We start from the raw sequence: 21,778 nt of genomic DNA on the forward strand, positions 1-21,778 counted from the left end.
AACTTTGAACATAGTTTCCATTGTTTTTAATTGGAATTTCGGGAAAAGCGGGATTTTTTTTGAAAATGTTAAAAGACCTGAATGTTCTGAATGAGTAGAATTTTTTCAAATTGGTCGAGAAATGTTGAATTAGCAACGTTTTTAATTGAGAAATGGTATTACGGAATTCCTGGAATTTTGTCCTGATTAAGAGGAATGTTTGGACTGTGGAACGGTTGAAGAGGGTTGTTTTCCCAACATTTCCAGCCTCTAGAACAGGGGTCGGGAACCTATGGCTCTAGAGCCAGATGTGGCTCTTTTGATGACTACATCTGGCTCTCAGATAAATCTTAGCTGACATTGCTCAACACAGGGCTGTCCAAAGTGTGGCCTGCGGGTCATTTGTTAACGGCCCCACGGCACATTTGAAGAATACAATTTAAAAAAAAATTACAAACATAAAAAGTGATATAAAAGAGCAACCAGGTGAAATATAACAAGAACATGTTGCAATGTTTTAATAACAGGATGTTTCTTTCTTTAAAAAATAATAATGAATCAAACTCAATGTCATTTTGAATTATTGACTTATTCAAAGCTTCAATTATGTCACATTAAATATTCCACTGTGAGATATTTTGGGGGGAAAATGTTGCATATTTTGTGTTTTGTCATATAAAAAACTGAGCTGTTTTTTTTTAAAGAAGGGCCTAAAGCAAACAAACAAAACATAAACAATAATAAAACTTAAAATTGACGGATATATCTGAAGTTGATCGAGATTATTGTGCTAAAAGTAAACAGTAAATAAAATGTATAATTTATTTTTTAACACTTTAATGAGTAGGACACTTTTGGATCCCCAATTATTTTAGTGTGATTTGTTTTTAAGTGTCATTGCTCAAAAAATAATGAATCAAAATCCAAAATTAAGGCTCCAATTATTATATAATCTCAAATATTCCAGCTAAAAAAGTTATTGGGTGAAAATATTGCATATTTTGTGTTTTTTTTCTAATTTTTTTTCTAATGTTGATCTGGAGATTTAAAACTTGCATAATAATAAAAATTATAATACTGAATAATGACACATTTTTAATATTTTTTTTGGACCAAAACCCTTTGGGGTCCCTGGGATTATAACTGGGTGGAGGCCTGAATGTATATTTTTTATAAATACTTTGTATTGGTTTTTAAAATAAAAATGATGAAAATGGCCCCAGCTTGCTTGGATTTTTCAGTGTGTGGCCCTCAGTGGAAAAAGTTTGGACACCCCTGGCTTAACACGATAATTATGAATAATTCTGCTAGTAATCACAGTGCTAAAAATACCGTTCAAAATATAAAAAAATTCTCATGCATTTTATCCATCCATCCGTTTTCTACCAGACTTGTTCAAGAAGTCACATTAATGGTAAGAAGTATTTGATTTATTATTGGTTAACTTCAGAATAAGAATGTTATTAAAAAGAATAGGAGATTTATTATACTCTAAACATGTTGGTCTTACTTAAAAATGCACACATTTGGTTGTATTCAGTGTTAAAAAATATGATATGGCTCTCACGGAAATACATTTTGAAATATTTGTCTTTCATGGCTCTCTCAGCCAAAAAGGTTCCCGATCCCTGGTTTAGAGAATGAGTGGTCATTAACAATCTACTGTATATTCCATCTTTCTCATCAGATTTGAACACTTCTAACTTCCACACAGTCCACTCACATTTAAGCCAGAGTGTTCCAAGTTCCAAAAATAAAAATTCCGGATTACCAGGAATTTACCCCCATTAAAAATAAACAATCAATATAGAAACTTCTCCATCTCCCACATTTCTCACCTGATTGGAAGTCTCACTCACCTCACTGTGGACATTCCAACATTTCACTGCCACTCACACTTATTCACCGTTCCTGCACAAAGTACAGTAGAGTACAGTATGCACTGTACTCTACTGTACACGCACAATATGTACTGTACTCTACTGTACATGCACAGTGTGTACTGTACTCTACTGTACACTCACAATATGTACTGTACTCTACTGTACATTCAAAGTATGTAATGTAATCTACTGTACATGCACAATATGTACTGTACTCTACTGTACTCACACAGTGTGTACTGCACTCTACTGTACATGCACAGTGTTTACTGTACTCTACTGTACATGCATTACTGTAGAAGACGTAGGTGTAAGAATAGCAGGATGGTCACTACTTGTAGGAAGGACAAAAACACTTTTCTTCTTTTCAGCTGACCCCAACACCCCCACCCCTCCCCCTCTCCAGGACTCCTCTGATGTCCCAGTGCCAAATGAAAGTGAAAGTGAAAGTGAAAGTAGACAAAGAGTTATGTTGAGAAAGTGGAGAAACCAACATTGAACCAAGCATGAGGACCTTTTCTTTCAACGTGTGACAGGATCTGCAGTTTAGTGGTCTCATTGTTGACATTATAGCAGGTGACATCACACCCCCTCAGTGGGGAAGGGGGGGGGTGGGGGTTGATGATCCCAAATTAGTGTGTGTGTGTGTGTTAGAGTTACACACAGCAGCCACACTTGGACACACGAGAAGTCCCACTCAGGTTATTTGTGTTAGTTTCAATAGAAAGGAAGTTGTTGTTTTGCACTTACAGCAGTAGTAGATGCACACATTCCCAGAATGCACCTCTGTTGCAACAAAACATTGTGTGTCACTGTGTGAAGACACAAAGGATCAAGTGTGTGTGTGAAGTGTGTGTGTGTCTGTGTGTGCAAACAAGACGGGCAGAGAGAAAAGAAAGCGCTCACACACACACACACACACACACACACACACACACACACACACACACACACACACACACGCACACACACACACACAGTCCACAACGCCAGCCTGTCGCCATGGCAACCAAGAGAAAAGGCTGAGAAGACGTGAGAGTAAATATAATCTCCAGACGAGGTGTCCAAAGTGTGGTTAGGTTACGTTCTAAAAATACTATTTAAAATAAAAGTGGAACAAAAGAACAAATAACACAAAGATGATTTTTTGCTTTAAAAAGTGACATTGCTCAAAAAAAGAATAATAATGAATCAAAATGTATTTTATGACTGCTTGACATATTTTATTACTTCAATACAAACTCTCTTGTCAGGCCTAAATGTCCCCGAAATAGTTTTCTTAGAGACGGGGGCCACATGGAGACCATTTTAGACGGGGGCCACGTGGAGATCATTTTAGACGGGGGCCACGTGGAGACCATTTTAGACGGGGGCCACATGGAGACCATTTTAGACGGGGGCCACATGGAGACCATTTTAGACGGGGGGCACATGAAGACCATTTTAGACGGGGGCCACATGGAGATCATTTTAGACGGGGGGCACATGAAGACCATTTTAGACGGGGGCCACATGGAGATCATTTTAGACGGGGGCCACATGGAGACCATTTTAGACGGGGGCCACATGGAGATCATTTTAGACGGGGGCCACATGGAGACCATTTTAGACGGGGGCCACATGGAGATCATTTCAGACGGGGGCCACATGGAGATCATTTTAGACGGGGGCCACATGGAGACCATTTTAGACGGGGGCCACATGGAGACCATTTTAGACGGGGGGCACATGAAGACCATTTTAGACGGGGGCCACATGGAGATCATTTTAGACGGGGGGCACATGAAGACCATTTTAGACGGGGGCCACATGGAGATCATTTTAGACGGGGGCCACATGGAGACCATTTTAGACGGGGGCCACATGGAGATCATTTTAGACGGGGGCCACATGGAGACCATTTTAGACGGGGGCCACATGGAGATCATTTCAGACGGGGGCCACATGGAGATCATTTTAGACGGGGGCCACATGGAGACCATTTTAGACGGGGGCCACATGGAGATCATTTTAGACGGGGGCCACGTGGAGACCATTTTAGACGGGGGCCACATGGAGATCATTTTAGACGGGGGCCCCGTGGAGATCATTTTAGACGGGGGCCACGTGGAGACCATTTTAGACGGGGGCCACATGGAGATCATTTTAGACGGGGGCCCCGTGGAGATCATTTTAGACGGGGGCCACGTGGAGATCATTTCAGACGGGGGCCACATGGAGACCATTTTAGACGGGGGCCACGTGGAGATCATTTTAGACGGGGGCCACGTGGAGATCATTTTAGACGGGGGCCACATGGAGACCATTCTAGACGGGGGCCACATGGAGATCATTTTAGACGGGGGCCACATGGAGATCATTTTAGACGGGGGCCACATGGAGACCATTTTAGACGGGGGCCACATGGAGATCATTTTAGACGGGGGCCACATGGAGACCATTTTAGACGGGGGCCACATGGAGATCATTTTAGACGGGGGCCACATGGAGACCATTTTAGACGGGGGCCACATGGAGATCATTTTAGACGGGGGCCACGTGGAGACCATTTTAGACGGGGGCCACATGGAGATCATTTTAGACGGGGGCCCCGTGGAGATCATTTTAGACGGGGGCCACGTGGAGACCATTTTAGACGGGGGCCACATGGAGATCATTTTAGACGGGGGCCCCGTGGAGATCATTTTAGACGGGGGCCACGTGGAGATCATTTCAGACGGGGGCCACATGGAGACCATTTTAGACGGGGGCCACGTGGAGATCATTTTAGACGGGGGCCACGTGGAGATCATTTTAGACGGGGGCCACGTGGAGATCATTTTAGACGGGGGCCACATGGAGACCATTCTAGACGGGGGCCACATGGAGATCATTTTAGACGGGGGCCACGTGGAGATCATTTTAGACGGGGGCCACATGGAGACCATATTGGACGGGGGCCACATGGAGATCATTTCAGACGGGGGCCACATGGAGATAATTTCAGACGGGGGCCACGTGGAGATCATTTTAGACGGGGGCCACGTGGAGACCATTCTAGACGGGGGCCACATGGAGACCATTTTAGACGGGGGCCACATGGAGATCATTTTAGACTGGGCCACGTGGAGACCATTTTAGACGGGGGCCACGTGGAGATCATTTTAGACGGGGGCCACATGGAGACCATTCTAGACGGGGGCCACATGGAGATCATTTTAGACGGAGGCCACGTGGAGACCATTTTAGACGGGGGCCACATGGAGATCATTTTAGACGGGGGCCACGTGGAGATCATTTTAGACGGGGGCCACGTGGAGACCATTTTAGACGGGGGCCACATGGAGATCATTTTAGACGGGGGCCACATGGAGACCATTTTAGACTGGGCCACGTAGAGATCATTTTAAACGGGGGCCACATGGAGATCATTTGAGACGGGGGCCACATGGAGATCATTTTAGACGGGGGCCACATGGAGATCATTTTAGACGGGGGCCACGTGGAGATCATTTTAGACGGGGGCCACATGGAGATAATTTTAGACGGGGGCCACATGGAGATCATTTTAGACGGGGGGGGGCCACGTGGAGATCATTTTAGACGGGGGCCACGTGGAGATCATTTTAGACGGGGGCCACATGGAGACCATTCTAGACGGGGGCCACATGGAGATCATTTTAGACGGGGGCCACATGGAGATCACTTTAGACGGGGTTCACGTGGAGACCATTTTAGACGGGGGCCACATGGAGATCATTTGAGACGGGGGCCACGTGGAGACCATTTTAGACGGGGGCCACATGGAGACCATTTTAGGTGGGGGCCACATGTAGATTGATCATTTTAGACGGGAGCCACATGGAGACCATTTTAGACGGGGGCCACATGTAGTTTGATCATTTTAGACGGGGGCCACATGGAGATCATTTTAGACGGGGGCCACATGGAGACCATTTTAGGTGGGGGCCACATGTAGTTTGATCATTTTAGACGGGGGCCACATGGAGACCATTTTAGGTGGGGGCCACATGTAGTTTGATCATTTTAGATGGGGGCCACATGGAGATCATTTTAGACGGGGGCCACATGGAGACCATTTTAGGTGGGGGCCACATGTAGTTTGATCATTTTAGACGGGGGCCACATGGAGATCATTTTAGACGGGGGCCACATGTAGTTTGATCATTTTAGACGGGGGCCACATGGAGACCATTTTAGGTGGGGGCCACATGTAGATTGATCATTTTAGACGGGGGCCAAATGTAGTTTGATCATTTTAGACGGGGGCCACATGGAGATCATTTTAGACGGGGGCCACATGTAGTTTGATCATTTTAGACGGGGGCCACATGGAGATCATTTTAGACGGGGGCCACATGTAGTTTGATCATTTTAGACGGGGGCCACATGGAGACCATTTTAGGTGGGGGCCACATGTAGATTGATCATTTTAGACGGGGGCCAAATGTAGTTTGATCATTTTAGACGGGGGCCACATGGAGATCATTTTAGACGGGGGCCACATGTAGTTTGATCATTTTCCTCGACAGGTGCGCAAACCTCATGTTGTTTATTACTTTTTTTTTTGCATATGTAGCATAGTCTACAAAGAGTTGCTATTGTGACATCTAGTGGACACATTTAGAATAGCACTTTATTCCATTTAAACATTTTGGCTCATTTTTATTCTTAGCAAACTCAACCCGTGGGCCGGATAAAACCTGTTCGCGGACCTGATCCAGCCCGCGGGCCTCATGTTTGACACAACTGTCTCACACAGAAAAGGCATAAAACAAAAAAAATGTAGAATCATTTTAGTGATTTTATTTTGACGCTGTCATTGCTGAGAATATGATGATGATTTATTCAGACTTGATGACATCACGTCAAGTATTAAACTGTCAAGTATTGTCGGGGGAAACATTTCATATTTGCTGTTTTTGCCATCAAAGAAACAAAGTTCTATTTGACAAAAAGAACATAAACAAAATATTGCAAAAAAACGAATGTAAAGTCCTACTGAAATGAGATGTTCTTATTTAAAGGGGGATAGCGGGTCCATTCTATGTGTCATACTTCATCATTTTGCCATATTGCCATATTTTTGCTGAAAGGATTTAGTAGAGAACATCGATGATAAAGTTGGCAACTTTTGGTCGCTAATAAAAAAGCCTTGCCTGTACAGGAAGTAGCAGACGATGTGCGCGTGACGTCACGGGTTGTGGAGCTCCTCACATCTGAACATTGTTTACAATCATGGCCACCAGCAGCGAGAGCGATTCGGACCGACAAAGCGACAATTTCCCCATTAATTTGAGCGAGGATGAAAGATTCGTGGATGAGGAAAGTGAGAGTGAAGGACTAGAAAAAAAAGACTATACAGTGGGAGAGATTCAGATGTTATTAGACACATTTACTAGGATAATTCTGGAAAATCCCTTATCTGCTTATTGTGTTACTAATGTTTTAGTGAGATTATATTGTTGTACCTGTACAACCTGAAGGTCGGCCCCGCACCACGGGTGGTGGCAATGCCCATCTCTGCCCTTCGCAAGGAACCCTCTTCGAAACACAATCTTTCGAAATGATCGCTGCATAATACACTGTACTTTGTGTGTGTGGTCCAATCCAACCGTGTTCGCTTGACCGCTCTGTTCCATATTTAAGCTTGACCGTCATCTTTCGGGAATGTAAACAATGAAACACCGGCTGTGTTTGTGTTGCTAAAGGTGGCCGCAATACACCGCTTCCCACCTACAGCTTTCTTCTTTGACGTCTCCATTATTCATTGAACAAATTGCAAAAGATTCAGCAACACAGCTGTCCAGAATACTGTGGAACTATGCGATGAAAACAGACGACTTATAGGTGGGAACGATGCTGGAACATAATGTCCTCTACAATGCGTGATGTCACGCGCACGTGTCATCATACTGCGACGTTTTAGCAGGATAATTCAGCACGAAATTTAAAATTGCAATTTAGTAAGTTAACATACTAGCATGTGTTCCAATGTTAATATTTCATCATTGATATATAAACTATCAGACTGCTAGTAGTGAGTTTCAGTAGGCCTTTAAGTGTAGAAAGTAAAAATATGAAATAATGTCTGACTTATTTTATGATATTTTGTATCCCTCAGATTATTAGTAGAACTTTTAGAAAAACGGTCATTGCTCAAAAATAATAATGAATCAAAATCATTGCTGACTTATTTATGGCTCCAATTAATTCACATGTAATATTTTGTTGGGGGAAATGTTGCTGCCATAAAAAATGCAGTTTTCTTAGATAGAAAAAGCATAAAGGAAACAAACAAAAACAGAAATGTATATATAAATATTTTTTTAACTGTCATTACTTGAAAATAAAATTAATAATGTTGTTATGAATTATTGATCTGCTGGAAGCTGCCATGACTTCACATCAAATATCACACTTTGAAACATTTGTTGAGGAAAATATTGCATATTTTTTTTTTTTGCCATGAAATCAACATCTTCTTTATATAAAAAGGGCATAAAACAAACCAAAAAACAAATACAAACTTATAATAGATCTGAATTTGATGTAAATATTTAAACATTGAAAGTGAAACAATTAAATAATGTATGAATTATGTTTAAAACTTTCACGAGTGACATCCTTTTGGAGCCATGTGGGATATTTTTTAAACATTCCTTGCTCAAAATATATTAATGAATTAAAAACTGATATCATCAATAGTTGTCTTATTTTGGGCTCTAATTACTTCACATCAAATATTACACTTGGAAGGAATTTTTTGGGGGGAAATACTGCATATTTTTCGTTTCTGCCATATAAAACTACTACAAAATATTGAACAAAAAGGGCATAAAAAACAAACAAAACAACAATAATAACTTATATTTGACAGATGGATCTGAAGTTGATTTATACTTTTAAACATCCAAAGTACAAGAAAAAAATCTGTTATATATTGTTGATCTATTTAGGGCTCTAATTACTACGCTATATATATATATATATATATATATATATATATATATATATATATATATATATATATATATATAAATAAATAAATAAATAAATGATCAAACTATCAAAATAGCCCCTTCATGCTTTGATATTTGAGGGGTAAAAGTTTGGACACCCCTGATGTCTGTGCACAGGTTGAAGGTCAAATAGAGAAGAACATGATGCTTTCAAGGTCAAATAGGAGAAAAGGAGGTCATGAGAGAAATGATGGAGAGAGGAAAGTGAATGAGAAGAAGGATGAAAAGATGACAAGTACCTTCATCCACATCAGACAAATAGTCCTCAGCAACTTTACAGACTGTGAGTGGGATGGAGGGAAGATGTTAGAGGAACTGAAGGACCTGCACACACTTAGGGGTTAAAGCATGATGGTACACACACTTAGGGGTTAAAGCATGATGCTACACACACTTAGGGGTTAAAGCATGATGCTACACACACTTTAGGGGTTAAAGCATGATGCTACACACACTTAGGGGTTAAAGTATGATGCTACACACACTTAGGGGTTAAAGCATGATGCTACACACACCTAGGGGTTAAAGCATGATGCTACACACACTTAGGGGTTAAAGCATGATGCTACACACACTTAGGGGTTAAAGCATGATGCTACACACACTTTAGGGGTTAAAGCATGATGCTACACACACTTAGGGGTTAAAGTATGATGCTACACACACTTAGGGGTTAAAGTATGACGCTACACACACTTAGGGGTTAAAGTATGATGCTACACACACTTAGGGGTTAAAGTATGATGCTACACACACTTAGGGGTTAAAGTATGATGCTACACACACTTAGGGGTTAAAGTATGACGCTACACACACTTAGGGGTTAAAGTATGATGCTACACACACTTAGGGGTTAAAGCATGATGCTACACACACTTAGGGGTTAAAGCATGATGGTACATACACTTAGGGGTTAAAGTATGATGCTACACACACTTAGGGGTTAAAGTATGATGCTACACACACTTAGGGGTTAAAGCATGATGCTACACACACTTAGGGGTTAGGGGTGGGGGCATGATGTACAGACAGTTAGGGGTTAGGGGTGGGGGCATGATGTACAGACAGTTAGGGGTTAGGGGTGGGGTCATGGCACACATGGTGGTCCTTAGATGTATCACCGTTATGGATGGATGCGCGATTGTGTTAAAGAAGTTTTCAAATGTGCAACTAGCATGGACACACAATGCTAACCGCTATGCTAGCTTGAATGAAAAAAGGTAAAAGTCTGCCTGGAACGCTCCCCATCCCAAATTGATATCAGATATTGTTCCGATATCAGCAAAAAAACATGTATCAAGTTATATCCGATTGCGTCTAAACTTCCTGATAATATCTCCGATACAAGCAGTCCTGCAGTGTCGACTTGTGTGTTTACTTGTGTGTGATATCATCTGCAATACAAGCAGTCCTGCAGTGTGTTTACTTGTGTGTGATATCACGTGCGATACCAGGAGACCTGCAACATTTTCACTTGTGTGTGATACAAGCAGTCCCGCAGCGTGTTTACTTGTGTGTTGTATCATGTGCGATACAGCCAGTCCCGCAGCGTGTTTATTTGTGCGTGATATCATGTGCGACACAAGCAGTCCCGCAGCGTGTTTACTTGTAAGTGATATCATGTGTGATACAAGCAGTCCCGCAGCCTGTTTACTTGTGTGTGATATCACGTGCGATACAAGCAGTCCCGCAGCCTGTTTACTTGTGCAAAGTTAGCATCTAAATGTCCTCCAATAAGCACAGAAGGTCTTCTATTTTACTAAAGTCATACTTCAACATGCTAGGCTATAAGCTACTAGGAGATAGCAGCTACACAACAGCTAAGCACACACTAGCTCTACATGGGTAACACCAAAACAATATTGCAGTGTCAAATATCACGTGTCAACATAAACAAGTATCAAATAATCCCGGTTTCATATTACTCACACATACAAAGTCTCCGTATCAGAAAGTATTTTGTAACAAACAATAATAAAAAACAAAACAATAACCACTCCACTTCGATTTAAAGACAGCATAAGTTAATTCCAGACTGTCAGTGTTTGTCATCATGCTGTTTGACTCCTTTTACGTCATCCAACCTTTCCCCGCCACAAGATGATACAGGTATGATTGGTGCTGATATCGGATCAATACTGTTATTGATTGCTGATAATGACCTTGAGAGCTGTTCCCGCTCACACAAAAGTCTTGTTGGTTTAGTCTCACTACTTTTGGCTTTATTGATCACAACTGCAGCAAAATAATCCACCAGACATGGCAGAAGTGATAAAGAAGGTGAGAAACACTGCTGACTTCATCATAAAAGTGATGTTAAATGTCTCGATATTTGTGTCAGTGTGGAAGAGATGTGTGATACAAAGTGAGGTAGAGAGTAGAAGAAAGCAGGTCATGTAGTGAAAGTGAAAGTGAAAGTGAGGAAGTTACCGTCATCATCAGACATGTCCAACACCTCGTTCATGGTCTCCGGAACATTCATCTTGTGTTTCTCCGTCACCGTCTGCAAACATCACACCTTCATATTTGCTGTGCTCACTCAAATGGACGCAGGTGTGGTGGCGCTAGCTGCAGGTGTGCTGCAACTATGCTGAAAGTCAGGCAGAGGGCGCTGTTCTCCCCTCAAATACATTCTTCGAACATTTCCCAGCAGGAAGATGAGTGGATGAGACACAACTACTGCACGTTTTGTACAAAACATTTATTGACATTTAAATTGTTTTGTTATGCTTACCGAAGATAAAATATAAATTCAATCAGTTTCAAAAAATAATAAATAATAATAATTATATATATATATATATATATTATAATAATAATATATAAAATAAGTAATATATTATATATTACTAATGTTTCATAAATACAACAATGTGTACTAATGATAGGACAATGAGGCCTCAGAGAGTGTGTGGCACACTCACTAGCTGTATGGACACTGCATTGATACTGTATGGACGCTGCATTGATACTGTATGGACACTGTATTGATACTGTATGGACACTGTATTGATACTGTATGGACACTGTATTGATACTGTATGGACACTGGATTGATACTGTATGGACACTGCATTGATACTGTATGGACACTGCATTGATACTGTGTCAGTGTTTCTTAATGGTCATCTGCACAAGTTAGTACATTTGAGCTGAAAATGAAATAGTTAGAAATGATCTATTTTATAGTATTTTTTTGTAAAGAGTGTCAGAAGTGGTCAGCATGTCTTCTTTTTGTGTTGCCATGTTTGAAAAAACAACTTTAATGTTTACTAAACAAACATTTGCATCAAGCAAACCAATAGTGTAGTCACATGTCCACACTTTTTAAGACATGAAGATAAAACTTCATTATTGTCATGAATGATGAGTTAACTCAAGTCAGTGTGACTAATCAAATTATTGTAATGAATGATGAGTTAACTCAAGTCAGTGTGACTAATCAAACTATTGTCATGAATGCTGAGTTAACTCCAGTCAGTGTGACTAATCAAACTATTGTCATGAATGATGAGTTAACTCCAGTCAGTGTGACTAATCAAATTGTAGTCATGAATGATCAGTCAGTGTGACTAATCAAATTCTAGTCATGAATGATCAGTCAGTGTGATTAATCAAAGATTAGAATGTATTGCCAGGCCTAACAATACAACAAAGTGTGCATGGTGTATCCAGCAATACAACAAAAGTGTGTGCAGGTGTGACTTACCAGAGTGTTCAGCGTCTCCTCTGTGACTACCTTGAGTGTGTCCACCACTGAGATGTAACCCAGTCTTCTGGCGATGGACAGAGCACTGTTGCCGTTCTGGAACATTTTACACACTTTTTATTCAACCATCCACATTTTATACACTTTTTATTCAATTATCCTCATTTTATACACTTTTTATTCAACTATCAATAGTTTATAGACTTTTTATTCAACTATCAATAGTTTATAGACTTTTTATTCAACTATCAACATTTTATACACTTTTTATTCAACTATCCACATTTTATACACTTTTTATTCAACTATCAACATTTTATACACTTTTTATTCAACTATCCACATTTTATACACTTTTTATTCAACTATCAATATTTTATACACTTTTTATTCAACTATCAATATTTTATACACTTTTTATTCAACTATCAATATTTTATACACTTTTTATTCAACTATCCACATTTTATAGACTTTTTATTCAACTATCCGCATTTTATAGACTTTTATTCAACTATCCACATTTTATACACTTTTTATTCAATTATTAACATTTTATAGATTTTTTATTTAACTATCCACATTTTATAGACTTTTTATTCAACTATCCACATTTTATACACTTTTTATTCAACTATCAACATTTTATGCACTTTTTATTCAACTATCAACATTTTATACACTTTTTATTCAACTATCCACATTTTATACACTTTTTATTCAACTATCAATATTTTATACACTTTTTATTCAACTATCAACATTTTATACACTTTTTATTCAACTATCCACATTTTATACACTTTTTATTCAACTATCAATATTTTATACACTTTTTATTCAACTATCAATATTTTATACACTTTTTATTCAACTATCAATATTTTATACACTTTTTATTCAACTATCCACATTTTATAGACTTTTTATTCAACTATCCGCATTTTATAGACTTTTATTCAACTATCCACATTTTATACACTTTTTATTCAATTATTAACATTTTATAGATTTTTTATTTAACTATCCACATTTTATAGACTTTTTATTCAACTATCCACATTTTATACACTTTTTATTCAACTATCAACATTTTATGCACTTTTTATTCAACTATCAACATTTTATAGACTTTTTATTCAACTATCCACATTTTATACACTTTTTATTCAACTATACACATTTTATACACTTTTTATTCAACTATTAACATTTTATACACTTTTTATTTAACTATCCACATTTGATAGACTTTTTATTCAACTATCAGCATTTTATGTACTTTTTATTCAACTATCAACATTTAATACACTTTTTATTCAACGATTAACATTTGATAGACTTTTTATTCAATTATCAACATTTTATACACTTTTTATTCAACTATTAACATTTTATAGACTTTTTATTCAACTATCCACATTTTATACACTTTTTATTCAACTATACACATTTTATACACTTTTTATTCAACTATTAACATTTTATACACTTTTTATTTAACTATCCACATTTGATAGACTTTTTATTCAACTATCAACATTTTATGCACTTTTTATTCAACTATCAACATTTTATAGACTTTTTATTCAACTATCAACAATTGATAGACTTTTTATTCAACTATCCACATTTTATACTCTTTTTTTTAACTATCCACATTTTTACACTTTTTATTCAACTATCAACATTTTATAGACTTTTATTCAACTATCCACATTTTATAAACTTTTTTATTCAACAATCAATATTTTATAGACTTTTCATTCAACTATCCACATTTTATACACTTTTTATTCAATTATCAATATTTTATACACTTTTTATTCAACTATCAACATTTTATAGACTTTTTACTGAACTATCTACATTTTATAGACTTTTTATTCAACTATCCACATTTTATACACTTTTTATTCAACTATCAATATTTTATAGACTTTTATTCAACTATCCACATTTTATAGACTTTTTATTCAACTATCCACATTTTATACACTTTTTATTCAACTATCAATGTTTTATAGACTTTTATTCAACTATCCACATTTTATAGACTTTTCATTCAACTATCCACATTTTATACACTTTTTATTCAACTATCAACATTTTATACACTTTTTATTCAACTATTTGACCTAGAAAACATGTCAGGGGATTTAAAGTGACCTCAAGTGCATCTTTTGGGATAAAAAAACTGGAGTAAATCAATGTGTGTGTGTGTGTGTGTGTGCGTGTGTGTGTGTGTGTTTGTGTGTGCGTGCGTGTGTGTGTGTGTGTGTGTGTGCATGTGTGCGTGTGTGTGTGCATGTGTGTGTGCGTGCATGTGTGTGCATGTGTGTGTGTGTGTGTGCATGTGTGCATGTGTGTGTGTGTGTGTGTGCATGTGTGCGTGTGTGTGTGCTGACCGTGGTGAGTTGGTTGGGTGAGGCCCCGTGATGCAGCAGCAGGTTGATGATGTGTGTGTGTCCTTGCTGAGCAGCCTGGTGGAGAGGTGTGTAGCCGTTCTGTGCGACAACAACAACATGATGGATGATATCATTGATATCACTCCCATAGTCGGTAACGAAACCAAACAGTATGGGATTACATTGACTAAAATCTGCGATGAAGGACGTCCTTGAGATGTAAACAATATGTAAACAAGATGTAAATAAGATGGCCTGGGAACGCCATCTTATTTATTGTCATGAATGATGAGTTAACTCCAGTCAGCAGCTACTCAACAGCTAAGCACACAACGTCGCGCAAGCTAATGTCAACACAAACAACAAACATTAAAGTTGTATATCACACAGGAAGTCTTCCAGGCGTATTAGAAAGTATCTAGTAACAAACGTGTCTGCATGGATGAGCACTCCACTTCAACTTAAAGACAGCAAGATGGACAGTTGTTGATGCAGTCAATGTTTTCTAACATTCGGGCCCACAGAATAAGACAAGTCTGCATGATATCGGTATCCACCCATGTATCGGAGCAAGCCTGTGATGTGTACGCACCTTGGTCTTTGGGTCGACCTTGGCCTGGTTTTTCAGCAGGAAGTTGACCATCTTCACGTTGCCATAGTGACAGGCCACATGCAGGGGGGTGTAGCCCAGCTGGCGGCGCACAAAGGACAAAGGCAGGTGGTGAGAAAGTGCAGACTCGCCGGCGTCTGGGAGCTCACCTTGGTCTCGGGGTCGGATGTGGCTCCGTGGTTGATCAGGACTTGGGCCACGTTGACCTTGTCCTCCTGGGCTGCCAGGTGGAGCGGCGTCAGGCCGTGCTGAAGGAAAACAACAACATGATGATTGCTTCACGCCGCCAGGAGCGGATGAAGGCGTGTGTGTGGGTGTGGCCATGAGTGGATGAAGGTGTGTGGGTGGGTGTGGCCATGAGTGGATGAAGGTGTGTGGGTGGGTGTGGCCATGAGTGGAGGAAGGTGTGTGGGTGGGTGTGGCCATTAGTGGATGAAGCCGTGTGGGTGGGTGTGGCCATGAGTGGATGAAGGCGTGTGGGTGGGTGTGTCCATGAGTGGATGAAGGCGTGTGGGTGGGTGTGGCTATGAGTGGATGAAGGTGTGTGGGTGGGTGTGGCCATGAGTGGATGAAGGCTTGTGGGTGGGTGTGTCCATGAGTGGATGAAGGCGTGTGGGTGGGTGTGGCCATGAGTGGATGAAGCCGTGTGGGTGGGTGTGGCCATGAGTGGATGAAGGCGTGTGGGTGGGTGTGTCCATGAGTGGATGAAGGCGTGTGGGTGGGTGTGGCCATGAGTGGATGAAGGCGTGTGGGTGTGGCCATGAGTGGATGAAGGCGTGTGGGTGGGTGTGTCCATGAGTGGATGAAGGCGTGTGGGTGGGTGGGGCCAGACCTTGTTGGCGGCGTTGACGGCGGCGTCGCGCGCCAGCAGCAGCGTGACCAGGTCCACGTGACCCTCCTGGGCGGCCAGGTGCAGCGGCGTGATGCCCTGCCGCGTCACACTGTTGCTGGTGGCGCCGTACTCCAGCAGCGTGGTGGCGATCTCCATCTGGTTCTTCTTGGAGGCGATGTGCAGCGGCGTGTAGCCGTTCTGCACAAACAAACATGGCCGCCACTGCTCGCATTCAAGGAACATTGTCATCGTCATGGCAACTGACTGCTCCGCAAAATCATGCCTTTTTCGGACCAGCCCTCCGTGTGACATCATCATGTCTCTGTGACATCATCATGTCTTTGTCAGTATGACATCATGTCTGTCAGTGTGACATCATCATGACTGTCAGTGTGACATCATCATGTCTTTGTGACATCGTCATGTCTGTCAGTGTGACATCATCATGTCTTTGTCAGTGTGACATCATCATGTCTGTCAGTGTGACATCATCATGTCTTTGCCAGTGTGACATCATCATGACTGTCAGTGTGACATCATCATGTCTTTGTGACATCGTCATGTCTGTCAGTGTGACATCATCATTTCTGTCGGTGTGACATCATGTCTTTATGACATCATCATGTCTGTCAGTGTGACATCATCATGTCTTTGTGACATCATCGTGTCTTTGTGACATCATCATGTGAGGAAATAGGCTCATAAAAATCACTTAAAGGACTTAACAACTTTGTGTTTGTAAATATATTTGTCAGCTGCTCCTTTGCCCGTGTTCATAAAATGTAAAATTATTTGAATTTTTTAATAGTTTATTTTTGGCAGCCAAATTAAATATTAAATATTATTCATTATAATCAATCAAATCATAACTAACACAGACAGACACTCACATAATAAATAATTAAATATTTATTAAAACTAATTCAATTATTCTAGTTAATTAAATTATTAATTCATTAATAAAAATACTATTATTAATTATAATTAATTGAATAATTAATAATACATATTGTTAAATAAATAAATATTCATTAAACATAATTAAATGATAATTATAGATAATTAATTATCAGTTAAGTAATTATAATCAATATTATTCATTTTAATTAATTGAATAATACATTTTACATATACTTAAATAATAATTACATATTGATTAAAATTAATCAAATTATAATTTTGTAATTAAATGATTGAATAAGTAATAATAATTATTATTATGATTAATTAACTAATACATAATACATATGGTTACTTACATCATTAATTATTAACTAAAGCTAATTAAATAATAATTCTAGATAATTAAATGAATAACAATAATTCAAGGATTTTTGTGATTTCTGATCTTTAAAAAGTGCACCAAAGGGACTTTTGCGTGTGTGTGTGTGTGTGTGTGTGTGTGTGTGTGTGTGCGTTGGGGAAGCAGTGCATACAAGACAGTTCAGCTTGTCGTTGTTATTTCGACTTTTTAATCTATAAAAAGTTGACCCATCACCTCCTTGTTATGTTTACTTTGGTCCAGGCTGGAACCAATTATTGACTTTTACAATGTTTCTTATGTTTGCTTCACTGCCCCCCCCCCCCCCCCCCCCCCAGGTGGCACGAATGAATGCCAGGAAAAAAAGACAGCCGAGGTGTGAAAGTCACATGACATTTCCTACCTTGGCGGCAGCGTGTGGCGACGCCCCCTGCTTCAGCAGCAACAGCGCCACCTTCTGGTTGTCGTAGTGCGCCGCCACGTGCAGGGGAGTCAGGCCGCTCTGCGCACAAAACACTGTCAGGACACACACACACACACACACACACGCAGGACGACACGTTACCTTCCCGGCGGCGTCCGGCGCAGCGTTCTTCTGCAGGAGAAGGTTGGCCACGTCCAACTTGCCGTACTTTGCTGCCACGTGAAGAGGAGTGAAGCCCTTCTGCAAAACACACTCATCATGTCCATCTGCTGACTTATAAACACTGTGTGTGTCTCTGTGTGTGTGTGTGTGTGTGTGTGTGTGTGTGTGTGTGTGTGTGTGTGTGTGTGTGTGTGTGTGTGTGTGGTGGTGGTCATGTGACGTCAACGTGTCATCTGGAATGAAAAAGGCTAACATCTTTGTGGTTTTTTTTTCACTTTTAGCACACTAACATGCTAACATTAGCATGCTCACCTTTTTAAATAACAAGTGTCATCTGTAATGAAACTGGCTAATAAAAAGGCTAAAACATATTTAAAGACACTTTTTCCCCCCACTTTTAGCACACTAACATGCTAACATTAGCATGCTCACCTTTTTAAATAACGTGTCATCTGTAATGAAACAGGCTAATAAAAAGGCTAAAACATATTTAAAGACACTTTTTTTTTCCACTTTTAGCACGCTAACATGCTAACATTAGCATGCTCACCTTTTTAAATAACAAGTGTCATCTGTAATGAAACAGGCTAATAAAAAGGCTAAAACATATTTGAAGACAGGTTTTTTTTCCACTTTTAGCATGCTAACATGCTAACATTAGCGTGCTCACCTTTTTAAATGACAAGTGTCATCTGTAATAAAAAGGCTAAAACATATTTAGAGACACAATTTCGTGTTTTTTTTTCTTCCCACTTTTAGCACACTAACCTGCTAACACTAGCATGATCAATTCTTAAACAGCAAGTGCCATCGTAATGAAACAGTTAAATAAAAAGGTTAAAACATATTTAAACACATTTTTGTGTTTTTTTTCCACTTTTAGCACGCTAACGTGCTATTATTCGCAAGCTCCCTTTTTTAAACAGCAAGTGTCATCTGTAACGAAACAGGCTAATAAAAAGGCTAAAACATATTTAGAGACATATTTTTGTGGGGTTTTTGTTCCACTTTTAGCACACTAACATGCTAACATTCGCAAGCTCACTTTTTTAGACAGCAAGTGTCATCTGTAATGAAACTGGCTAATAAAAAGGCTAAAACATATTTAAAGACACTTTTTTTCCCCACTTTTAGCACACTTACATGCTAACATTAGCATGCTCACCTTTTTAAATAACAAGTGTCATCTGTAATGAAACAGGCTAATAAAAAGGCTAAAACATATTTAAAGACACTTTTTTTCCCCACTTTTAGCACACTAACATGCTAACATTAGCATGCTCACCTTTTTAAATAACAAGTGTCATCTGTAATGAAACTGGCTATTAAAAAGGCTAAAACATATTTAAAGACACTTTTTTTCCCCACTTTTAGCTCACTAACATGCTAACATTAGCATGCTCACCTTTTTAAATAACAAGTGTCATCTGTAATGAAACAGGCTAATAAAAAGGCTAAAACATATTTGAAGACAGTTTTTTTTCCCACTTTTAGCACGCTAACATGCTAACATTAGCATGCTCACCTTTTTAAATAACAGGTGTCATCTGTAATGAAACAGGCTAATAAAAAGGCTAAAACATATTTGAAGACAGTTTTTTTCCACTTTTAGCATGCTAACATGCTAACATTAGCGTGCTCACCTTTTTAAATGACAAGTGTCATCTGTAATAAAAAGGCTAAAACATATTTAGAGACACAATTTCGTGTTTTTTTTTCTTCCCACTTTTAGCACACTAACCTGCTAACACTAGCATGATCAATTCTTAAACAGCAAGTGCCATCGTAATGAAACAATTAAATAAAAAGGTTAAAACATATTTAAACACATTTTTGTGTTTTTTTTCCACTTTTAGCACGCTAACGTGCTATTATTCGCAAGCTCCCTTTTTTAAACAGCAAGTGTCATCTGTAACGAAACAGGCTAATAAAAAGGCTAAAACATATTTAAGGACAATTTTTTTGTGGAATTTTTTCCACAATTAGTACACTAATGTGCTAACATTAGCATGCTCGCTTTTTTAAACAGCAAGTGTAATTTGTAATGAAACAGACTAATAAAAGGCTAAAAAATATTTAGAGACATATTTTTGTGGGGTTTTTGTTCCACTTTTAGCACACTAACATGCTAACATTAACACTTCTACTGCTAATTTTTCAGCCTTACAGCACAGACTCATCTAACTTTATACATAACACTTGCTAACTGTTAACATGCCAACCGTGGAATGCTAACTTTGTTTTTTTTTTTTTAGCAAATTTTGCATGCATATGCCTCGGACTCGTACAACTTGGTCCGTGACAAATGCTAACTGTCAGCATGCTGGGATTTTTAATCCATTTTTAAGCCGTACACCTCAGAGTCATAACTTATTCCGTGACACTTGCTAACTGTTAACAAGCTAACTGTAGAATGCTAGCTGTTACGAATCCTCCATGTTATTTATGTCTAAAATACTTTATTTTGAAGCATTTCTTAACAGTGTCACTTCCGCTTCCTGTTTGACGGGTTTTAATGTGTGCTGACTTGTTTCTCTGCTATGTTTCATCCATGCTCTAGTCCTTGACCTTGTGAGTATGTTAATTATTATACAAGACTCATTTAGTTTATTAATAGACATCACTGTGTTTGTGTAACATTTACTGGTGTTTTATTAATATTATTAGTGCTGTGTTGTCAGAATGCTACGAGCTAACATCTTTTCCCTGTTTAGGATAGCATTGCTGCTGCTAATGAGGCTAGCTCACATGCCATTGTTGAAAATGCAATATATTATGTCTCTAGTACTTTACTTGGAACATATCTATAGGCATAATATATAAGTATATTGTTGTTTAGATGAATGTTGATGTGTGTTTGTTTGTGGTTTACAGATACTGACTGCACCTAATGTAACCCGATATGCACCATTAAAGTTGGAAGAGTCCAAAAGATGACCGGGTGTTCTCTGACCAGAACCCCAACGTGGTCAATATCCCCCAAAAAACAGTCGCAGAGTTTAATACTCAACACTAGCTTTGTTTTTTTAGCAAATTTTGCAGGTGTTAATTTCAAAGTCATATAACTTGGTACTTGAAACATGCTAACTGTTTGAATGCTAACGTGCTAACATTACCATGCTCACTTTTTTGCCTTAGAATGCAGACTCATGTAACTTTATACGTAACACTTGCTAACTGCTAACATGCTAACATTAATATGTAGTTTGTCTGTTTTTGAAGCAAATTTTGCATGAGGTCTGGACTTGGTATGGACACCGTGGACGATGGTGAGTGTGCATGACTGACCTTGGTGGTGATGCCCAGGTTGGCTCCGTGGTCCAGCAGCGTGGCCGCCACCTCCCGGTGCCCCTCCCGGGCGGCCAGGTGCAGGGGGGTGTAGCCGGAACTGGTGGTGGTATCAGGACACGCCCCTTTGGTCACCAACAGCTGGACGATGTCCTGTTTGCCAAGACGACTGGCGATGTGCAGCGGCGTCTGCTCGTCCT

The 21,778-nt window shown here is 39.4% G+C and overlaps 1 protein-coding gene across 1 annotated transcript in view; it reads right to left on the minus strand.

Moving 5' to 3' along the window:
* The window catches only part of LOC133557271 (ankyrin-3-like), a 156,443-nt gene that overhangs the window by 82,446 nt on the left and 52,219 nt on the right, over positions 1-21,778 (minus strand). Inside the window, 11 exon segments of the mRNA XM_061907617.1 lie at positions 2,613-2,648; positions 9,124-9,165; positions 11,315-11,387; positions 12,594-12,689; positions 15,002-15,100; positions 15,594-15,692; positions 15,761-15,859; positions 16,444-16,641; positions 18,108-18,206; positions 18,270-18,368; positions 21,579-21,776. Coding sequence (XP_061763601.1) covers positions 2,613-2,648; positions 9,124-9,165; positions 11,315-11,387; positions 12,594-12,689; positions 15,002-15,100; positions 15,594-15,692; positions 15,761-15,859; positions 16,444-16,641; positions 18,108-18,206; positions 18,270-18,368; positions 21,579-21,776 — 1,138 coding nt within the window.

The sequence above is a fragment of the Nerophis ophidion genome, linkage group LG08 (assembly GCF_033978795.1).
Source record: "Nerophis ophidion isolate RoL-2023_Sa linkage group LG08, RoL_Noph_v1.0, whole genome shotgun sequence".
Classification (NCBI taxonomy): Eukaryota; Metazoa; Chordata; class Actinopteri; order Syngnathiformes; family Syngnathidae; genus Nerophis; species Nerophis ophidion.